Below are 15,460 nucleotides of genomic sequence, written 5' to 3'. Positions count from 1 at the left end.
GTTAATAATTTAACATGCGAGCAAATATTACACAGATAGAGGAGGCAGACATTTCGATAACGATTTATGTTATCTAATTTTCGCATATTAAGCTTTCTGCACACGTAACAATCACAGATTTTTTATAGCAAAGTTTGTGTAACACATCACCCCAATACATATACTCTTTACTCTCTTTCTCTCTCTTTCTCTCTTTTCATGCGACCGAGTTTTTTCATCCTCTCCCTCATCCCTCCCTACCTTTTTCATCCCCTTTCCATTTCCATTAGTCATGTGTTATCCTTCCGTGTTGTTTATCGTAATGCAAAGTGTCATTATATGACATTAGTTAATGTTTCCTAGTAAAAACCTATTTGGTAAAAATAGAAAAACATATAATCTGAAAGAGAGAGAGAGAGAGTGATAAAAAAGACTCATATTTTTAGGTACATTCATTATTTTCTAATGTCCGAGTTACGTTAAATATTTTTGATAAATCGACGATAGAAATGATAATCAAAATTAATATTTTAAAAATGACATTAAAAAATAATTAAATAAGATCATTCAAAACTTTTTTTATTTTATTAATATATTTAATATATATATATATAAATATATATATATATATATATATATATATATATTACAAACAATAGTATTACACAATGACATTTCGTTATAGAATAAATAACTATGTGACTGATGATAAAACATGACAAATGGAAACGGAAATTCGGCTATATTGAAATAGAATATCATCTATTATAAAAGATTGATAGTCTCACGATATTACCTATACATATACATATGAATATACGTATACGTATATAAGAGAGTAACCATAATATACAATACGTAGATGAACGACGAAACAAAAACAAAACAAAAGAAAGATTGAAAACAATAATGTTTTAAGTTATAGCAACATACATAAGTTTATCGTTAGATCGTCGCTTTTTTTTTCGTTTTGTTTCTTTTTCTTTTCTTTTTCTATTTTTTTCAACAACATTATCTTCGACTAAATCGGATAAAGTATGATTAACGTGAAGGATATAAAGCGACAAGTATAATAAAGCTAAAAAGCATTGTTTCATTTAACATCGTTGATTCGAATGAAATTATTTTAACGTAACGTAGCGATGTCGGACAATCATATTTCGTTATTACGAATAAATTAAATCAAATCCGCGTAATTACGTAAATTACGGATATTCGGATATTAATTAATACGTTTCAATGACGATCACGCTAATTTTCAAGCATGATGACGAAACGAGCATCAATACGAGCGAAAAAGTTATCGGACGAAGATAAAAAACTTAAAGAAAACCTTGGAACACGAAAATATAATTATTTATCTAATACACACGTTATTCACTATGCTTATTACGTGGTATTTATTACGTGGTATATATTATTATTTGAATAAGACTAATATGTTTACGATCGATGTTCAAAATGGCGTTCTCTTCCTCATCATCTCCTTATCATTATTGTCAAAGCCGAAGAGAAGGTAAGCAATTAAATACAACAGCCACGCAAAACGTCATATTATATTATTCTTTTTTCTTTTTTTTCTTTTTTTTTCTTTTTTTTTTTTTAATCAAGACTTATTCGACATTGATTTATTGGATTATTGGCTTTTCTTTTCTTTTAATTATTTTTTCCTTTTTTTTTTTTCTTTACATCGTCTTTAAAAATTCGAAGAATCATCATCATAAACACGATTCTATTTATTTCGTTATTTAATTTAATATCTTTACTGTTTTACGTCTAACTCGTTTCTCAATTTTCACGTCTAATTTCGATTCGTAAAAGAAGACAATGTGCTCTATGGCAAGTACCAAAATGGCCGCTAAAAGTCCTATCGATAAAATACAGAATATAACGTAAATTTGATCGAAGTCGATCTTCTCGAAACGATTGTTCTCCTTATTGTCGAGTTTTGTTAACAACCAGCGTTCCTTCAAGCAATCAACCAATCCAACTTCTTGCATCTTTATGATCCTATACGAATCGAAGTATATATTTCATTGAAAAATGATTTGATTCGAAATAATGATTTAATATAATTGAATCATATTGTTTAATTTATGATAATGAACTTACGCGATATCGATCGTTCTCTTATACGGTAGATGTTTTTGAATTCCGAATGTAATCCATGTTTTATAATAAAGATTACCAATAGGCATTAATGTACAAACGAATCTACTTATAACAGTAAACGTATCGTGTACTTCGAATATCGCATATTTGTTTTTGTTATTACACGCTGTTCTATATATATCTTTTTCATTGTCCATATACTTTATACGATTTTTCCATTTTGGATTATTATTTATCATAATTTTCATTCTTTTCTAAAAAAAGAAAAAGATAACAAAAAAAAAGAAAAAAATAGGAAGAAAAAAGAAAATCTTACGGTTAATCATACGTTCTATCATAATGAATAATTCGAAAATAATTTCGATATATACCTCGAAGGATTCATGTACCATTGATCCACGAAAACTCAGTATAATATAATTGGTATTGCTTAATAAATCATTGAAATCCTTGAATGGTGGTATCAATTCTCTGTTGGTCATACGATATATCAAATGCGAGCTAAAGGTTAAAAATATTAGCCAAGAAAAAATATTCTTCGAAGTGGAAAGTATCTTGAATTTGTCGAAGTAATCCGATGGTAGATATCCTAAGAAAAAAGTAAATACTATTATTATTATTATTATTATTATTATTATTATTATTATTATCGTATTAATTATCTAAAACAAAGTTTCCAAAAATATAAAAGAAAATTCAAATTTGCCCGCGCAATTCATTTTCAATGGTTCGATGTATCGAACGATATATCGAACGATGTATCGAAATTGTTTTGAAAATTGTTTTTTACTTTGTTTTTTCTCCTTTTTTTTTTTTTTTATTATTGACCGAATTAATTCTTTTCTTTCTACGAAATCATATTGTCAAAATTTATTGTTCAACTTAATTTTCTTAATCATTTAATGATTTATGCGATTATAAATTTGTATATAAATATACATATAATTTTAATACGATCGAATCTTTGGGAATCTCTGATCTAGAATGATTTTATCGATCCTATACATTATTTTTACCTTGGGAACACATTATAGCGAACGTATGAAAGATGTGATCGCTCAAATTGAAATTGATATTGGTTTTATTATCTTCAGTATTTATTTCTGGTATCTTTTGTGCGAAATAACCGAAAAGACAAAGAATCACGAATATGGATATAATGAAGTACCAGGTTTTTATCGAGAACATTTCTATTAACCACATATTATCGTATTGCCATTTTGGACGTATTAGCAAATTATATCTGAAAAAAACGAGATAGAAAAAAAGAAAAAAGAAAAAGAATAAACGACAATAAAAACACAGGAAAGAGAAAAAAGAAAAATTAATTTTTTACGCCATGAAATCAATGTTCATGCAAATTGAATAAAATCTTTCAACGTTATTTTGATCTTTTATATTCTAATAAATTTTAATAAAATGTAAATTAAATCGTACCCGGTACGATAAATAGGAATAGTATAATCCATATCTTTTTTACGAAACTTATAAAGTCCAGTTCGCAAAATGATATCAGTTTCGTTACGTTTAAAAATACCCATGACCCCGTCGTAGGTACCATCTTCCAAAGGTTCACCGAATGTATTAGATTTGCTTTTCACTGGTATTAATCTAAGAAAAAAAAAAAAAAAAAATATAATTCGAAAATATATTCTCTCCCCCAATACCGTTTTTTATTAAATATAACTCTAAGATATTAATATAATATTATCGTTTACGTACGTAAAATTTAAATAATCAGCGAGTAGCGTCCATACTTCGCCGGAAATACCTCGAATTTTGGTGTTGTTTTCGTAGAACATGACCACATGAGGATCCTGGATCCAAGAGATATGCAACAAGGGGAAAAATAAAAAAGAAAAAAGAAAGAGAAATTAAATAAGTAATTAAATAAAAAAACTAATAAATAACTAAGAAATAAATTACTAGTAACAACAAATTTATATTGATATTAAAAAGATATTTATTGAAAACATTAATTTTACGTTAGTTCGTAATAAAAATTAGCTGCAATTATATCTTTTTTTTTTTTTTTTGTTTGTTTTTCATAAAATAAACTTGCCTCATTTTCAATATCAATGGGTCATTTTTTGAAAAAAATAGAAAGAAAGAAAGAAAGAAAAAAAGAATAAAACCTCATAGTAAGCCACTCTGATGGGTTCATGATGAAAAATGTATAACTCGGATCGTCGTCGTTTCGCTTGTATCTCGTCATTTAAAGCTGCGAATCTTGGTATCGAATATAATTGAACGAAATTTTGTCGATACTTGTCCCATATCAAACCATTGGCTGCTAATACATTATCAAAAATATATTGAAGTAACGCGAGTATTAAATAAACTCGAAGAACGATCATCGGTGACCGTTCTTCGTAAACCAGTTCTATTGAATATACAGTTATAAGAAAATATAAAAGATACTAATGGCGACCTAAAAATATATGTACATATATATATATACGTATGGTAATATATTGAACCGTATCTGAAATCATTATTCCACGTTTCGACCCTAATGAACGGGGATACGTCAAGATCGTATATGTCTGATAAATAAAAAAAAATTCCCGTTCGATAATGGTAAATGCTTTTACCTCTATTACCACCGTGATTATGTGAAAAATGAATGTTCGTCTAATGCATAAATACACATGTACACACACACACACACACACGAGGGATAGATATAACAAACACGTCATATATATATAAAAAACATGAATTGTATATTATACTTGACTTAATATATATATATGTATACATATATATATATAATTTATTTATTTATATAGGTATAAATTAACTTAGAGACTAAAACTTATTCGACGCGTCTAATAAAAGTACGAAAACAGTTTATTATTACAAATGGCGCGTCGAAGAGGCTCGTCAGTTTTTTCTTTTTTCTTTTCTTTTCTTTTTTTTTTTTTTTCAGAATATTTCCTTACAATTTAAAAAATCCAGTCAGTCACTTTATTTCTTTCTCTTTCATTCTATCGAATTAGATTGGATTAGATTGAATAGTTATTTTCTTTTTCTCCTTCTTTTCCCTCAATTTTCTTTCTCATTTCTTTAAAACCCTGACGGAACGATCTCTAACGTTTCTCGTAATAGAAAAATGATTAGAAAAAAAAGAAAAAAAAAAAGAAAAAAAGATAAAGAAATTTGTATAATACAATCTCAATCAGTCACATTCTCGCTCGAAACACTTATGTTAGATGATCTCTAACAAATTCTAAGATCTTATCTTAGAGCATTTTAAAAATTATTATTCGCTCTACGTTCTATACACATACACGGTATGAAGTCGCATTAATTATCGGGTTTTCTTTTTTTTTTTTCTTTTTTTTTCTCTTTCTTTTTTTTTTCCTTTTTTCCTTTTTTCTTCCTTATTTTTTTTCTCTTTTTTTTTTTCTTTTTTTTTTTATACACACAAACGACAGCATTAAATTTTAACATCGTTCGCTATTTTACGAGGGCAATAGTTCTTCCTTATGGTTGTTTTCTTTTCTTTTTTTTTTTTTTTTCATTAGTACATTTTTTTTCATCAGTACATTTAACATATTCGATCGATCGATTAGCTTTAAGACGTACCATGACGATACCTTTTTTAAAATATAAATCTGTTTCGTTCTTAGGATTATGGAGAAGAATGCAGCACGCTAATTATGTGTATACGCATATAAAAGAACGAATTATGTATATGTATATATATATATATATATATGCTTGTATATAAATTGCATATATATATATATATATAGTTAATGTACATATATATCGAGAAATATGTGAGTGTACGTTTCGTTTTTTATAGGAAACTTAATATCATAACACGTATTAAACACAATCATATGCGTACGTGATAATACAACAGTCGAATCGCTTCACAACCTCTTATTGCAATAATAATAATAATAATAATAATAATAATAATAATAATAATAATAATAATAATAATATAAAAAGGAAACGATATAAAACCAGCCTTTGTTTTCTTTCTCTTCTTCCTTTCTCACTTTTTTACTTCTTTCGTTTTGTTTTTTTTTCCAATTTTTTTTTTCTTTTTTTTTCTCCTTTTTCTTTTTTTTTTTTTTTTTTTAAATATTATAAATAGATCAATCGACCGGTAGAAAAATTCGGTGTAAAAAAAATTTCATATAATTATATCCTTATTAGAGATAAATATATCTAAGGGCAGATTCATATATCTTAGATATTTTTATCAAATGCGATGATTATTAATTTATCCGATGTGATTCAGTCCATACTCAATTTCGATATAAATATTTTGGCATAATATATCTATAAAATAGAAGAAAGCACGATATCGTTATTATATGAAGAAATAATAATTTCATTATTTAAATATACCATTAGATTATTTTTAAAGGATGTATTATGATAATGATAAAGACATTATCACTCATTTCACGTTCATTGACGTTTATATACTTAATATATACCCCTCCCTTCGCGGATTAACAAACAAAATTTTTTCTTTTTTTTTTTTTTTAAGTTATTTTACATTAATTTGAATTTTTTTTTAGCGAGGCCTATTTAATCGCCTAGTATTGAATTTGTATAATATTTCAATTAATACATTTTATTTCATGTATTTGAGATATATAGAGATACGTTATTTCATCAGTTATGCTTCTAAATAATATTGCTTTTATGAAATGCGTATCACACATACACACACACGCGAATTCGCACGCGCACACACACACACACACACGCACATGCACGCATAGATATATATATATATAAACCTACAGAAAATATATAAAATTTGCCCATGTTTTTTACAAATAAAAAAAAAAAAAAAAAAAAATATATATATATATATATATATATATATATATATATATATAAATCATCCGCGGTCGGAGGGGTAACTTAATATGAAATATTTCTTCTGAATAGAGTTACTGGATGGGGGAAAGGGAGAGCGTATGGGGGCTTAAACGCGTATAAAAAACGTTTTTATTTCATTCGTAGAAAAAAGATGACGATAAAAAAAAGAACGAGTCATCCTATCCGAGCTAAGTAAATATAATTCATAAAAAGATCACGTATGTATGTATATATATATATATATATATATATGTATATATATATATATATACATATATATTACGATAAAACGTGGACTTATTTCGAAACGCGATTTCACAACAATCGTGAAAACGCTTAAATGCGTTAGAATAATAAATGTTTCCTTTCGTAATGTCCTTTAGGATAATCGATTTTGTTTGTTTATGTTTTCTCTTCTTTCCTCTTTCACTTAGATACCCTGGTTTCGGTAGTTAGTTTACTCGGATCTGGTAACCTGACGACTAATTGCGCACCATTTTGCATTGGTCTCGTGCCATTCGACGCGTTTGTCGTTTTACCTATTATCGGTTGAGGAACTGATGGTAAAACTTTTTTCGCACCGCTCAATTTCGGCGAGCAACACTGTTTGTTATCATCGTAATCGTTTAAATTAACATTATTAGTTTGCGATTGATAATTAACAGTCTTGTTAGGTGTATTACTGTGATCGTTAAAAATAGAAGCAGTTCTTTGCTCGACGACGGATTCCGGATTTGAAAAGTTTTGTTGTTGGTGCAACTTCAATGCATTATTGTGATCATTTAAATTGCATACCAATGAATCCATATTGGTCTTAAACAATTGTTCCTTTTGATCAGCGGCTTTGTATATAGGAGCCGAGAGTTGCGTTGAATTTGTCTTATTGGTACTCTTGTGACTGCTCCCCGAATAACTCGTAATCGATTCATTGCAAAAGTCGCTCAAATAAGTTTGATTCATATACCAATTGTGTAGACGATGATGAATCTCTGGAAATTGTGGCCTTCGATTGGCTACCTCGTGCCAACATTCTATCATCAAACTATATATCATCGTTGGACAATCCTCTGGGCATGGTAATAATTGACGAGAACGTATCATGTCGATTACCTCTTGATTGTTATATCCGTAATATGGCTGTTAATAAATGGTAACGATTGAAAAGAATTTCATTGTTGTTAAAGATTATTAAAACGAATGGTTAATGAACTGTGCGTTTTCTAACCTGCAAACCGTAACTATAAATTTCCCATAGTACAACGCCGAAACTCCAAACGTCCGATTCCGTTGTAAATTTACCATACAAAATCGATTCCGGTGGCATCCATCGTACTGGCAATAAGCTTTTAGATTGAACTCTGTAATAGTCACTGCTATAAATATCACGTGACAATCCGAAATCGGAAATTTTCACGGTGAGATTGTCTCCTACTAGACAATTTCTAGCAGCTAAATCACGATGGACATAGTGATGGCTCGCCAAATATTCCATGCCTATATAAGTAAAGTTCGATTAATGATAATTATCAAGTGTATATCAATCGATTGGGTATTTGGATTCCATGGATTGAAATTAATTTGAAACCAACCGGATGCTATTTGCAATGCGATATGAAGAAATTCTGGTTGCTCCAATATCTTTCCAGTTACATTGTTCAATGGAACGTCCGATCTTGGCGAATGACAGATTAAAAATTCGTGCAAATCCCCCTGTGTCATATATTCGAACAGCATACACATTGGTTCACCTTTCAATATAACACCTAACAAACAGATTATATTTGGATGTCGAAGGTCGGTCATTAGATCGACTTCTCTTTTAAAATCACTCTGTGTTTTTGGACTTGCATTCTCTTTTAATGTCTTTACGGCAACATATATAGGTGGTTCACATTTATTGCCAGTCTGCAGTTCACCTTTATATACTTTTCCTGTTAAAAGTGTATAGATAAAAAGAAAAAGAAAAGAAAAAAGAGAAGAAATTATTTCATACATAATAAATAAGAAAGCGTATCACAAATCAATATATTTACAAATTTTGATTTACTTACCAAAAGCACCCTCTCCAAGTTCTTGCAATAATACCACATTATTTGTGGTAAATTGAGGTACTCTGTTATTCGAGGTTCTACTACTACCACTACTTAATGTCCCTGTACCTGGAGTCGTGTTGCCTGGTCCAGCTAAAAGAGAACTCATTTCCATAGGTTGTGTAGTACTGCGTCTTCCATCGTATATGTTTTTGTCGCATTGTATTCCAGTCAACATCTAAAATATGAAATGTATCATAGGATAAAGAAAATCTTGGAGATTCTCCATTGTAATATATTCTTATTACTAACTTTATTTGAGGGTAAGTGATTCATTTGTCTTCTGGACTTTCTACTTCTGTAGCAACAGCAATAACAAATTATTATAGTAACAAACCCTCCCATTAGTACAAAACCAACAACCGCATAAATCCACAAATTTTCAACTGTAAGATAAAATTAAAATTAATACTTATAATTAAAATAATTAATTGTGTAATAGACATATACGTACATAAACAGATTGTACAACAACTTACCACATTTAGGTATATGACAAAATTCTTTTTGCGTCCTATTATTAGCATCAACAAAACACCAAGGCTGTATTTCTTGACCAGCCGGATTTCTACAATATGAGTGTCGCCCAGCTAATTCGGGATAATTAGAAATGTGAAGCATTATTAGATGAGACCATTTCAAGCAAGGCCTACCACTAATGCTTGTTTTCACTGTACCACGATAAGACTCTCCATTGCCCCAAAAACAGTAATCGTCTGTAAGTTAATATACATAACAATGTGTATTCATTTCTATGTATAGAAAGTAATATTAAATTAACAATACTAACTTTCTTGTACATTATTTTTTGTAGATATACCAACGCTTAAACAATCTTGAGCTTCTGGACTGCCTTTAAGTGGTAAATCAGAGCATTCGAGTAAAGGCACTTGTCCAATTAATGGATGTCTCTTTGCAATCGCATATTCTGTCCTACATAATTCATTTTCCAACAGTTCACATTCCTCCCGACATATTCGTCGTAATTTTCGATTCATTTCATTTTTATTCGACGAACGACTGTCTCCGTAACTTTGATTGATTATTTTCTGATTGCTTCCTTTTCTCTCTTTGCTTGGATTGAACTCAAAACCAGGACCTAACGTAGGACTTCTTTTTCTAGGAAGTCCATGCGTTCTTGTATAATCATCTAACATATCCTCTCCATCACCATCCTCCAAATGTTCATCTTGATTAGACTGAAGACGATTAAACAGTTTACTACTGAATTCTGAGAATTCACTATTCTTTGGTTTTGGATTATTTGGTGGGTTTCGACAAATAGGAAATGTTGAATAACATAAAGATGGTTTGGCGTAGCTTTCACAATTGGAGGATAAATCACTGTCATCACAAAACATAAATGTCAAATTGTATCATTATACTACTTTCCAATGAAGTAGTTCTAATAAATAATATGCTTACTTTGAAAAGTTTATAACACCAAAAGCTTGGATCAATTTGTCTTCGAGCAATTTTTGAGTCATTGGATACAAAATGTAAACGGTCTGATTTCCAACAAATTGTGCACAGGTTTTACCCACGTAGATCTGTAAAAAAAAAAAAAAAAGAAAAGAAAAAAGAAGATAAAAGAAAACATATAAGATAGTATCCTTACTTTATTAACATTTGTTACTACATGATAAATATTTACCTCACAAGTTCCTTCATGATTGTCTTTCTTCCCAGGTATTGCATTGATACCTGGAAATCCAGCAAAATTTACCATACCTGATGGTACTTGCATATTGACGTTTTTAAGGCCACTGAATGTACTAAAATCCACGGTGCTAGACTGGGAACTAGTCGGTTGTGGACTGGGCGATAATATATTTAAAGAATTTGTGGGTGCCAAATGAGAGATGTGTGGTGTTGACATACCAATCCCTGAGATATCCAGTCTGTTTGTATTATCCATCCTAAAATCAAAGACAATCATTCATGAATTTATCTCAAACTGATTCCCCTTACAAAATATAAACAAAGGCATGAGACTTAACCTCTACTTTCAATTTCAGAATGAAAATATGTATACTTGTTTGAAGTGTGTGTGTGAGAGAAAGAAAGAGAGAGAGAAAGAAAGAGAGAAAAAGAAAAAGGAGGATATTGTACGAGAAAAATAAGAAGAATATAAGGACCTTGTTTTTTATGAATTTATTATTAAGAAAAGTAAGTGACGTTTAACATACAATGTTCACATAACCTCATATAGCAATACATAAATAATAAACGATAACAAAGAACGTAAGCGTCACCTTCTTTCCGAAAAGTTGGTAAGATTTTTGGCGATATATAACCCTCGTACAAAAATACAAATATTTTCTAACAATGCTAGGTACAATAGTAGCTTCATTATTGTAAATTTAATTATCAAAACATTAATAATATATCAAGTGTATATATTATTTAACACCACACCCGCGGAAGCCATCGGCAAACTAGAATTCGGCGTGTTCTCTGCATTGATAGAAGGGTTATCGCGCGTTTCGAAATGCGCATGCGCAATTATTTTTCTTCATTCTTTTGTTTCGTTTTTTTTTTTTTTTTTAAACAGTCAATTCGAGAATTTCAAAAGACACGGACGACTTATTATCGTGCTTCCTTTTTTCGAGTGGATATGGTGTTGTAAATAATGAAAAAAGAAATAATAATAATAATAATAATACTGAAAAAAAAGAAGTGATAATTACCCATCGATAAAACTAGATCCAGCGGGTAAACCGGATGAAAATTCGTCGGTGTCCAATGTTGGGTTATCTGAATGTACAATGGGGCTAACTGGAGCTGAAAAAGGTAAGTTTTTTCTTTATTTTTTAGGTTAAAATTTTTAAAATTGATATAACTTTGTTTTCTTTTTTATTTTAACATAGTAAACAATAAAGGAAACGAATGAGAGTGAAAGAGAGAGAGAGAGAGAGAGCATAAAGATTTATCTTCCTTCTTTTTTTACGTAACACGCACGGCACGTTTATTAATTATGTATATATACATATTATACGATTACCAAAAGATTTCTAAACTTGTTTCATTCAAATTTACCATTCAATATTTCACGATAAAACGATATATATATATATATATATATATATATATATATATATATATGAAAGTAGTTCGGAATACTCATTTACTGGCTGGCCGTCAAAAAGAAAAGGGGATGATGATAAGGGAAGTACATTTATGATGGGTAGAAGCAAGATGAAGGCGAAAACTTCAAAGCACGATGTTTCGTATCATCTTCCAGGACTCAATTTAAGTGTAATATCATCTTACCACGATATACTTTGCTCGTCCTCTCTCTTTTTTCCTAGCTCTTACTTTTTATATATAGTTACCGTTACTTTTGTTATAAGTTATAAGTTATAAGACGAATATCATCATCGTCTTCGTATAAAATAAAACAAAAGAGGAAAAAAGAAAAAGAAAACAAATATATGAATATTCGACATCGACCATGAAACTGATAATGTCCTAATGTAATGTCCTTTTTATACATCCATAGTTTTTAAGCATAATGAAAGTCACTCTCTCTTTTCCTTTTTTTTTTTCTTGCTGTTTCATACATCATTACACATTTCTTTTTCCTTGCTCTTTCTTTTTCTTTTTTCTTTTTTTTTCTTTTTTTTTTTATTCTTTCGCACATACCAAAGAGAAAAAGAAAGAAAGAGAGAGAGAGATCTACTTGCTCGAAAGGTTTACTTTCAAAAACATGTTAAGTTATTTACGTACTTTGCTTAGTCTACAAAAGTTTCACTAAGGCACGCGCTTTCAGTTATTTACTCTTAGGTAACATGATTCACCATCGTAGGCGTCGTATAACGGTACAGAAGAAATAGTTGCTCCCTTCAAACTTGCCACCCACCCGTAACCCACCCCCCTCACTCTTCTCATCGCCTTTTCTTTTTTCCCCATCTAGGGATTTGGTGATGGTTCGTTCGAGGGTAGATTCAGATTTCTGATATTATTTGCTTTTGTGATACTACAGTGTTATTTAAGGATAAGATATTTTCTGATTTTGCGTGAGAAAGAGAACAAAGATAGAAGGATAGAAGGAAGATAGAAGGAAAATTAGAACGAGAAAGAAATATTGAGTAACGTAGAACTTGTACTAAGGACAAATATACACGTACATACATACATACATATATATTATGTAAATACATATAGGGTGTCTCTCCCTAAAAACCAATTCCACTATAATATAAACCCAAACGATTACCGTACAAAATTGCTTTCTCTTTTCGATGAAACTTTAAAAAGGGATCGAATAGAGAGAGAAAGAGAAAGAGAAAGAGAGAGAGAGAGAGAGAGAGAGGAAGAGGGCTAAGGAAGTCGTTTGATGTCGTTCCTTCTTGTACGAAAATTCGTCTATTATGATACCCATTGAAAATGATTGGACCTCCTTGCCCATAGCTCTCTATCCCTGTCATCGCTTCCATACCAGCCATTCCCCTTTCGCCCTCTTCGATCAGTTTTGTATCCAACTACATATCAAAAGTCTATAAGAGTATCGTAGAATCGTTTCAAACGTCACTCAGTATTAACGTTGAAAGGCATGACGTAAAAATGGCGTAACGTGCCAACATCACCACCAACCAACCGACCAATGAACCCTCACAGTTTACTCAATTTTTTTCGTACCCATTGACAATCCCACTCACTCTCCGTAGACCACAGTCTACTCATCTCTCTCCTTCCCCAACCATAATCGAATAAAAGTAGGAGAAAGTCGTGCACGAGGACGAGGGAGTATTGTCGTAGATGGAAGAAAGGAAAAGAACGAAAAGAATATAGGAGCAATGAAAATCCTGGAAAATCGAAATAGAAAATGAAATTCTATTAAACGAGATAGAGATAGAGATAGAGATAGAGAGAAAGAAAGATATAGAGAGAGAGAGAGAAATCCGTAAAATCTGTTGTTCACCTTTTGGTTTACCCAATTTTTGTTTTTCTTTGCTTTTTCTTTTTTCCGTCTCTAACTCTTTCACCGAAAAAAGGAAAAAAAAAAGAGAAAGGAAGGAAGGAAGGAAGGAAGGAAGGAAAGAAGAAAAACGAGAGATCGAGCAGATCTCGTTCGATCGTGTGCACCGTTCACCGGATGGCTTATACCTAAATAATATGTATATATGTATGTATGCGAATGGAAGAGCGTGGGTGGAAGGAGAGGGCATCCATGCGAGTAGTGGTAGTAATAGTAGTAGTAGTAGTAGTAGTAGTAGTAGAGAGAGAGAGAGAGATAGGGAATGAGAGATCGGATCTCCCTCTCGTAACGTACCTTGTCTCGCGATATCTCACGATCGGTTGATCGAAGGGGCACTTTGTCACGCCTCGCTGAATTCGTCTCAATCCCTGCTTACATCGAATGTTCGAGGGCTTCAGACAGAGGGAGAGAGAGAGAGAGAGAGAAATATATATGTACATATATATATATATATGTATATATGTATGTATTATATATCGACCCCCTTATAAAATCTACATACGTAACGCATACGTTTGTTACTCCAATGCACACCGTCACTAGTAAATAGAGTACTAATAATAAATAAAGGAAAAAAGAATAATAATAATTAATAAATAAAAAGGTAATATTAATAAAATTAATACAGTCGTTTTTTGCACAAATTTTTTCCATATCGATTTTAATTGACACCATTCAATAATATTGATAAACTTTTTAATCGATATTATCTTATTTGTTTTATAAGCTCATACAGATAAATACGAATAAATTATACGGATAAATAATAAGGATTGAATAAATAAAAATAACGAATGCAAATGTTAATTTTGAAATTGCAATTGCAAAATTGTCAAACGAGAAACGTAACGCATGGGAAACGTAACGCAAAATAATATTATATTTCAATTTCTCATTAATTTTTCATTTATTGACAGTCATTTATAATATTTCACGGAATATACACAGTTCGGTATACGTTCCCGAAAATAGAAGATGGTTCGGATCGAATGAACAAAGTTTAATCTAAAAAGAAAAAAAAAAGAACAAAATAAAAAAATTCAATGTAAAGTGTAAAACGATATGCTAAAGAAAATTAAAATCTTCGATGTTAATTATGTATTTACGATAGATTCTGCTTTTTTTTTTTTCACATATATATGTATATAAAATTATATTATAAAAGTATATTATAATATATATTACGTATTTACGATAGAACGATTTTGTTTATTTATTTATATATACATATATATATATATTTATATGTATTTTTTTAGATAACATTTATTGTTACTTTTTTAGCAACGATTCTCGAAAAAGATCTTTTCTCTCTCTCTCCTCTCTCCTTTTCTCTCTCTCTCTCTCAATCTCTTTTATTTTATTTTTATTTATTTCTTTTTTTAATCTCCCCGTAGTAAATTTTGTTGTGTTCCTCTTTCTCTTTCTCTCTCTCTCCTCC

At 30.2% G+C, this 15,460-nt stretch overlaps 2 protein-coding genes across 6 annotated transcripts in view; both read right to left on the bottom strand.

Moving 5' to 3' along the window:
* Positions 1–1,682: 1,682 nt before the first annotated feature.
* On the bottom strand, positions 1,683–6,903 carry LOC124428786 (glutamate receptor ionotropic, kainate glr-3-like). Its single transcript, XM_046973281.1, has 7 exons — positions 4,227–6,903; positions 3,814–3,908; positions 3,529–3,702; positions 3,108–3,334; positions 2,408–2,680; positions 2,092–2,257; positions 1,683–1,989 (listed from the first exon to the last, which is right to left on the bottom strand). The coding sequence occupies exons 1-7, from the start codon at positions 4,446–4,448 to the stop codon at positions 1,728–1,730; spliced, it is 1,419 nt and encodes a 472-aa protein (XP_046829237.1). The 5' UTR covers positions 4,449–6,903; the 3' UTR covers positions 1,683–1,727.
* Positions 6,904–7,167: 264 nt separating this feature from the next.
* The window catches only part of LOC124428632 (tyrosine-protein kinase transmembrane receptor Ror), a 185,921-nt gene continuing 177,628 nt past the window's right edge, over positions 7,168–15,460 (bottom strand). For 3 of the 5 annotated variants that reach the window (XM_046972899.1, XM_046972898.1, XM_046972900.1), the window contains 10 exons: positions 11,729–11,822; positions 10,693–10,957; positions 10,464–10,588; positions 9,829–10,382; positions 9,518–9,754; positions 9,291–9,424; positions 9,000–9,216; positions 8,538–8,879; positions 8,174–8,442; positions 7,168–8,085 (listed from right to left, as the gene is read on the bottom strand). In XM_046972899.1, the coding sequence (XP_046828855.1) occupies positions 7,375–8,085; positions 8,174–8,442; positions 8,538–8,879; positions 9,000–9,216; positions 9,291–9,424; positions 9,518–9,754; positions 9,829–10,382; positions 10,464–10,588; positions 10,693–10,957; positions 11,729–11,822 (2,948 nt within the window). In that variant the 3' untranslated portion in view covers positions 7,168–7,374. Of the gene's footprint in view, positions 8,086–8,173; positions 8,443–8,537; positions 8,880–8,999; positions 9,217–9,290; positions 9,425–9,517; positions 9,755–9,828; positions 10,383–10,463; positions 10,589–10,692; positions 10,958–11,293; positions 11,500–11,728; positions 11,823–14,313; positions 14,654–15,460 lie in introns of those variants that run through there. The other 2 variants (XM_046972902.1, XM_046972901.1) reach the window with 2 other exon arrangements.

Source organism: Vespa crabro, chromosome 13 (assembly GCF_910589235.1).
Source record: "Vespa crabro chromosome 13, iyVesCrab1.2, whole genome shotgun sequence".
NCBI lineage: Eukaryota > Metazoa > Arthropoda > Insecta > Hymenoptera > Vespidae > Vespa > Vespa crabro.
Note: the sequence above shows the minus strand (reverse complement) of the source record. Positions and strands in the feature narration are given on the sequence as shown.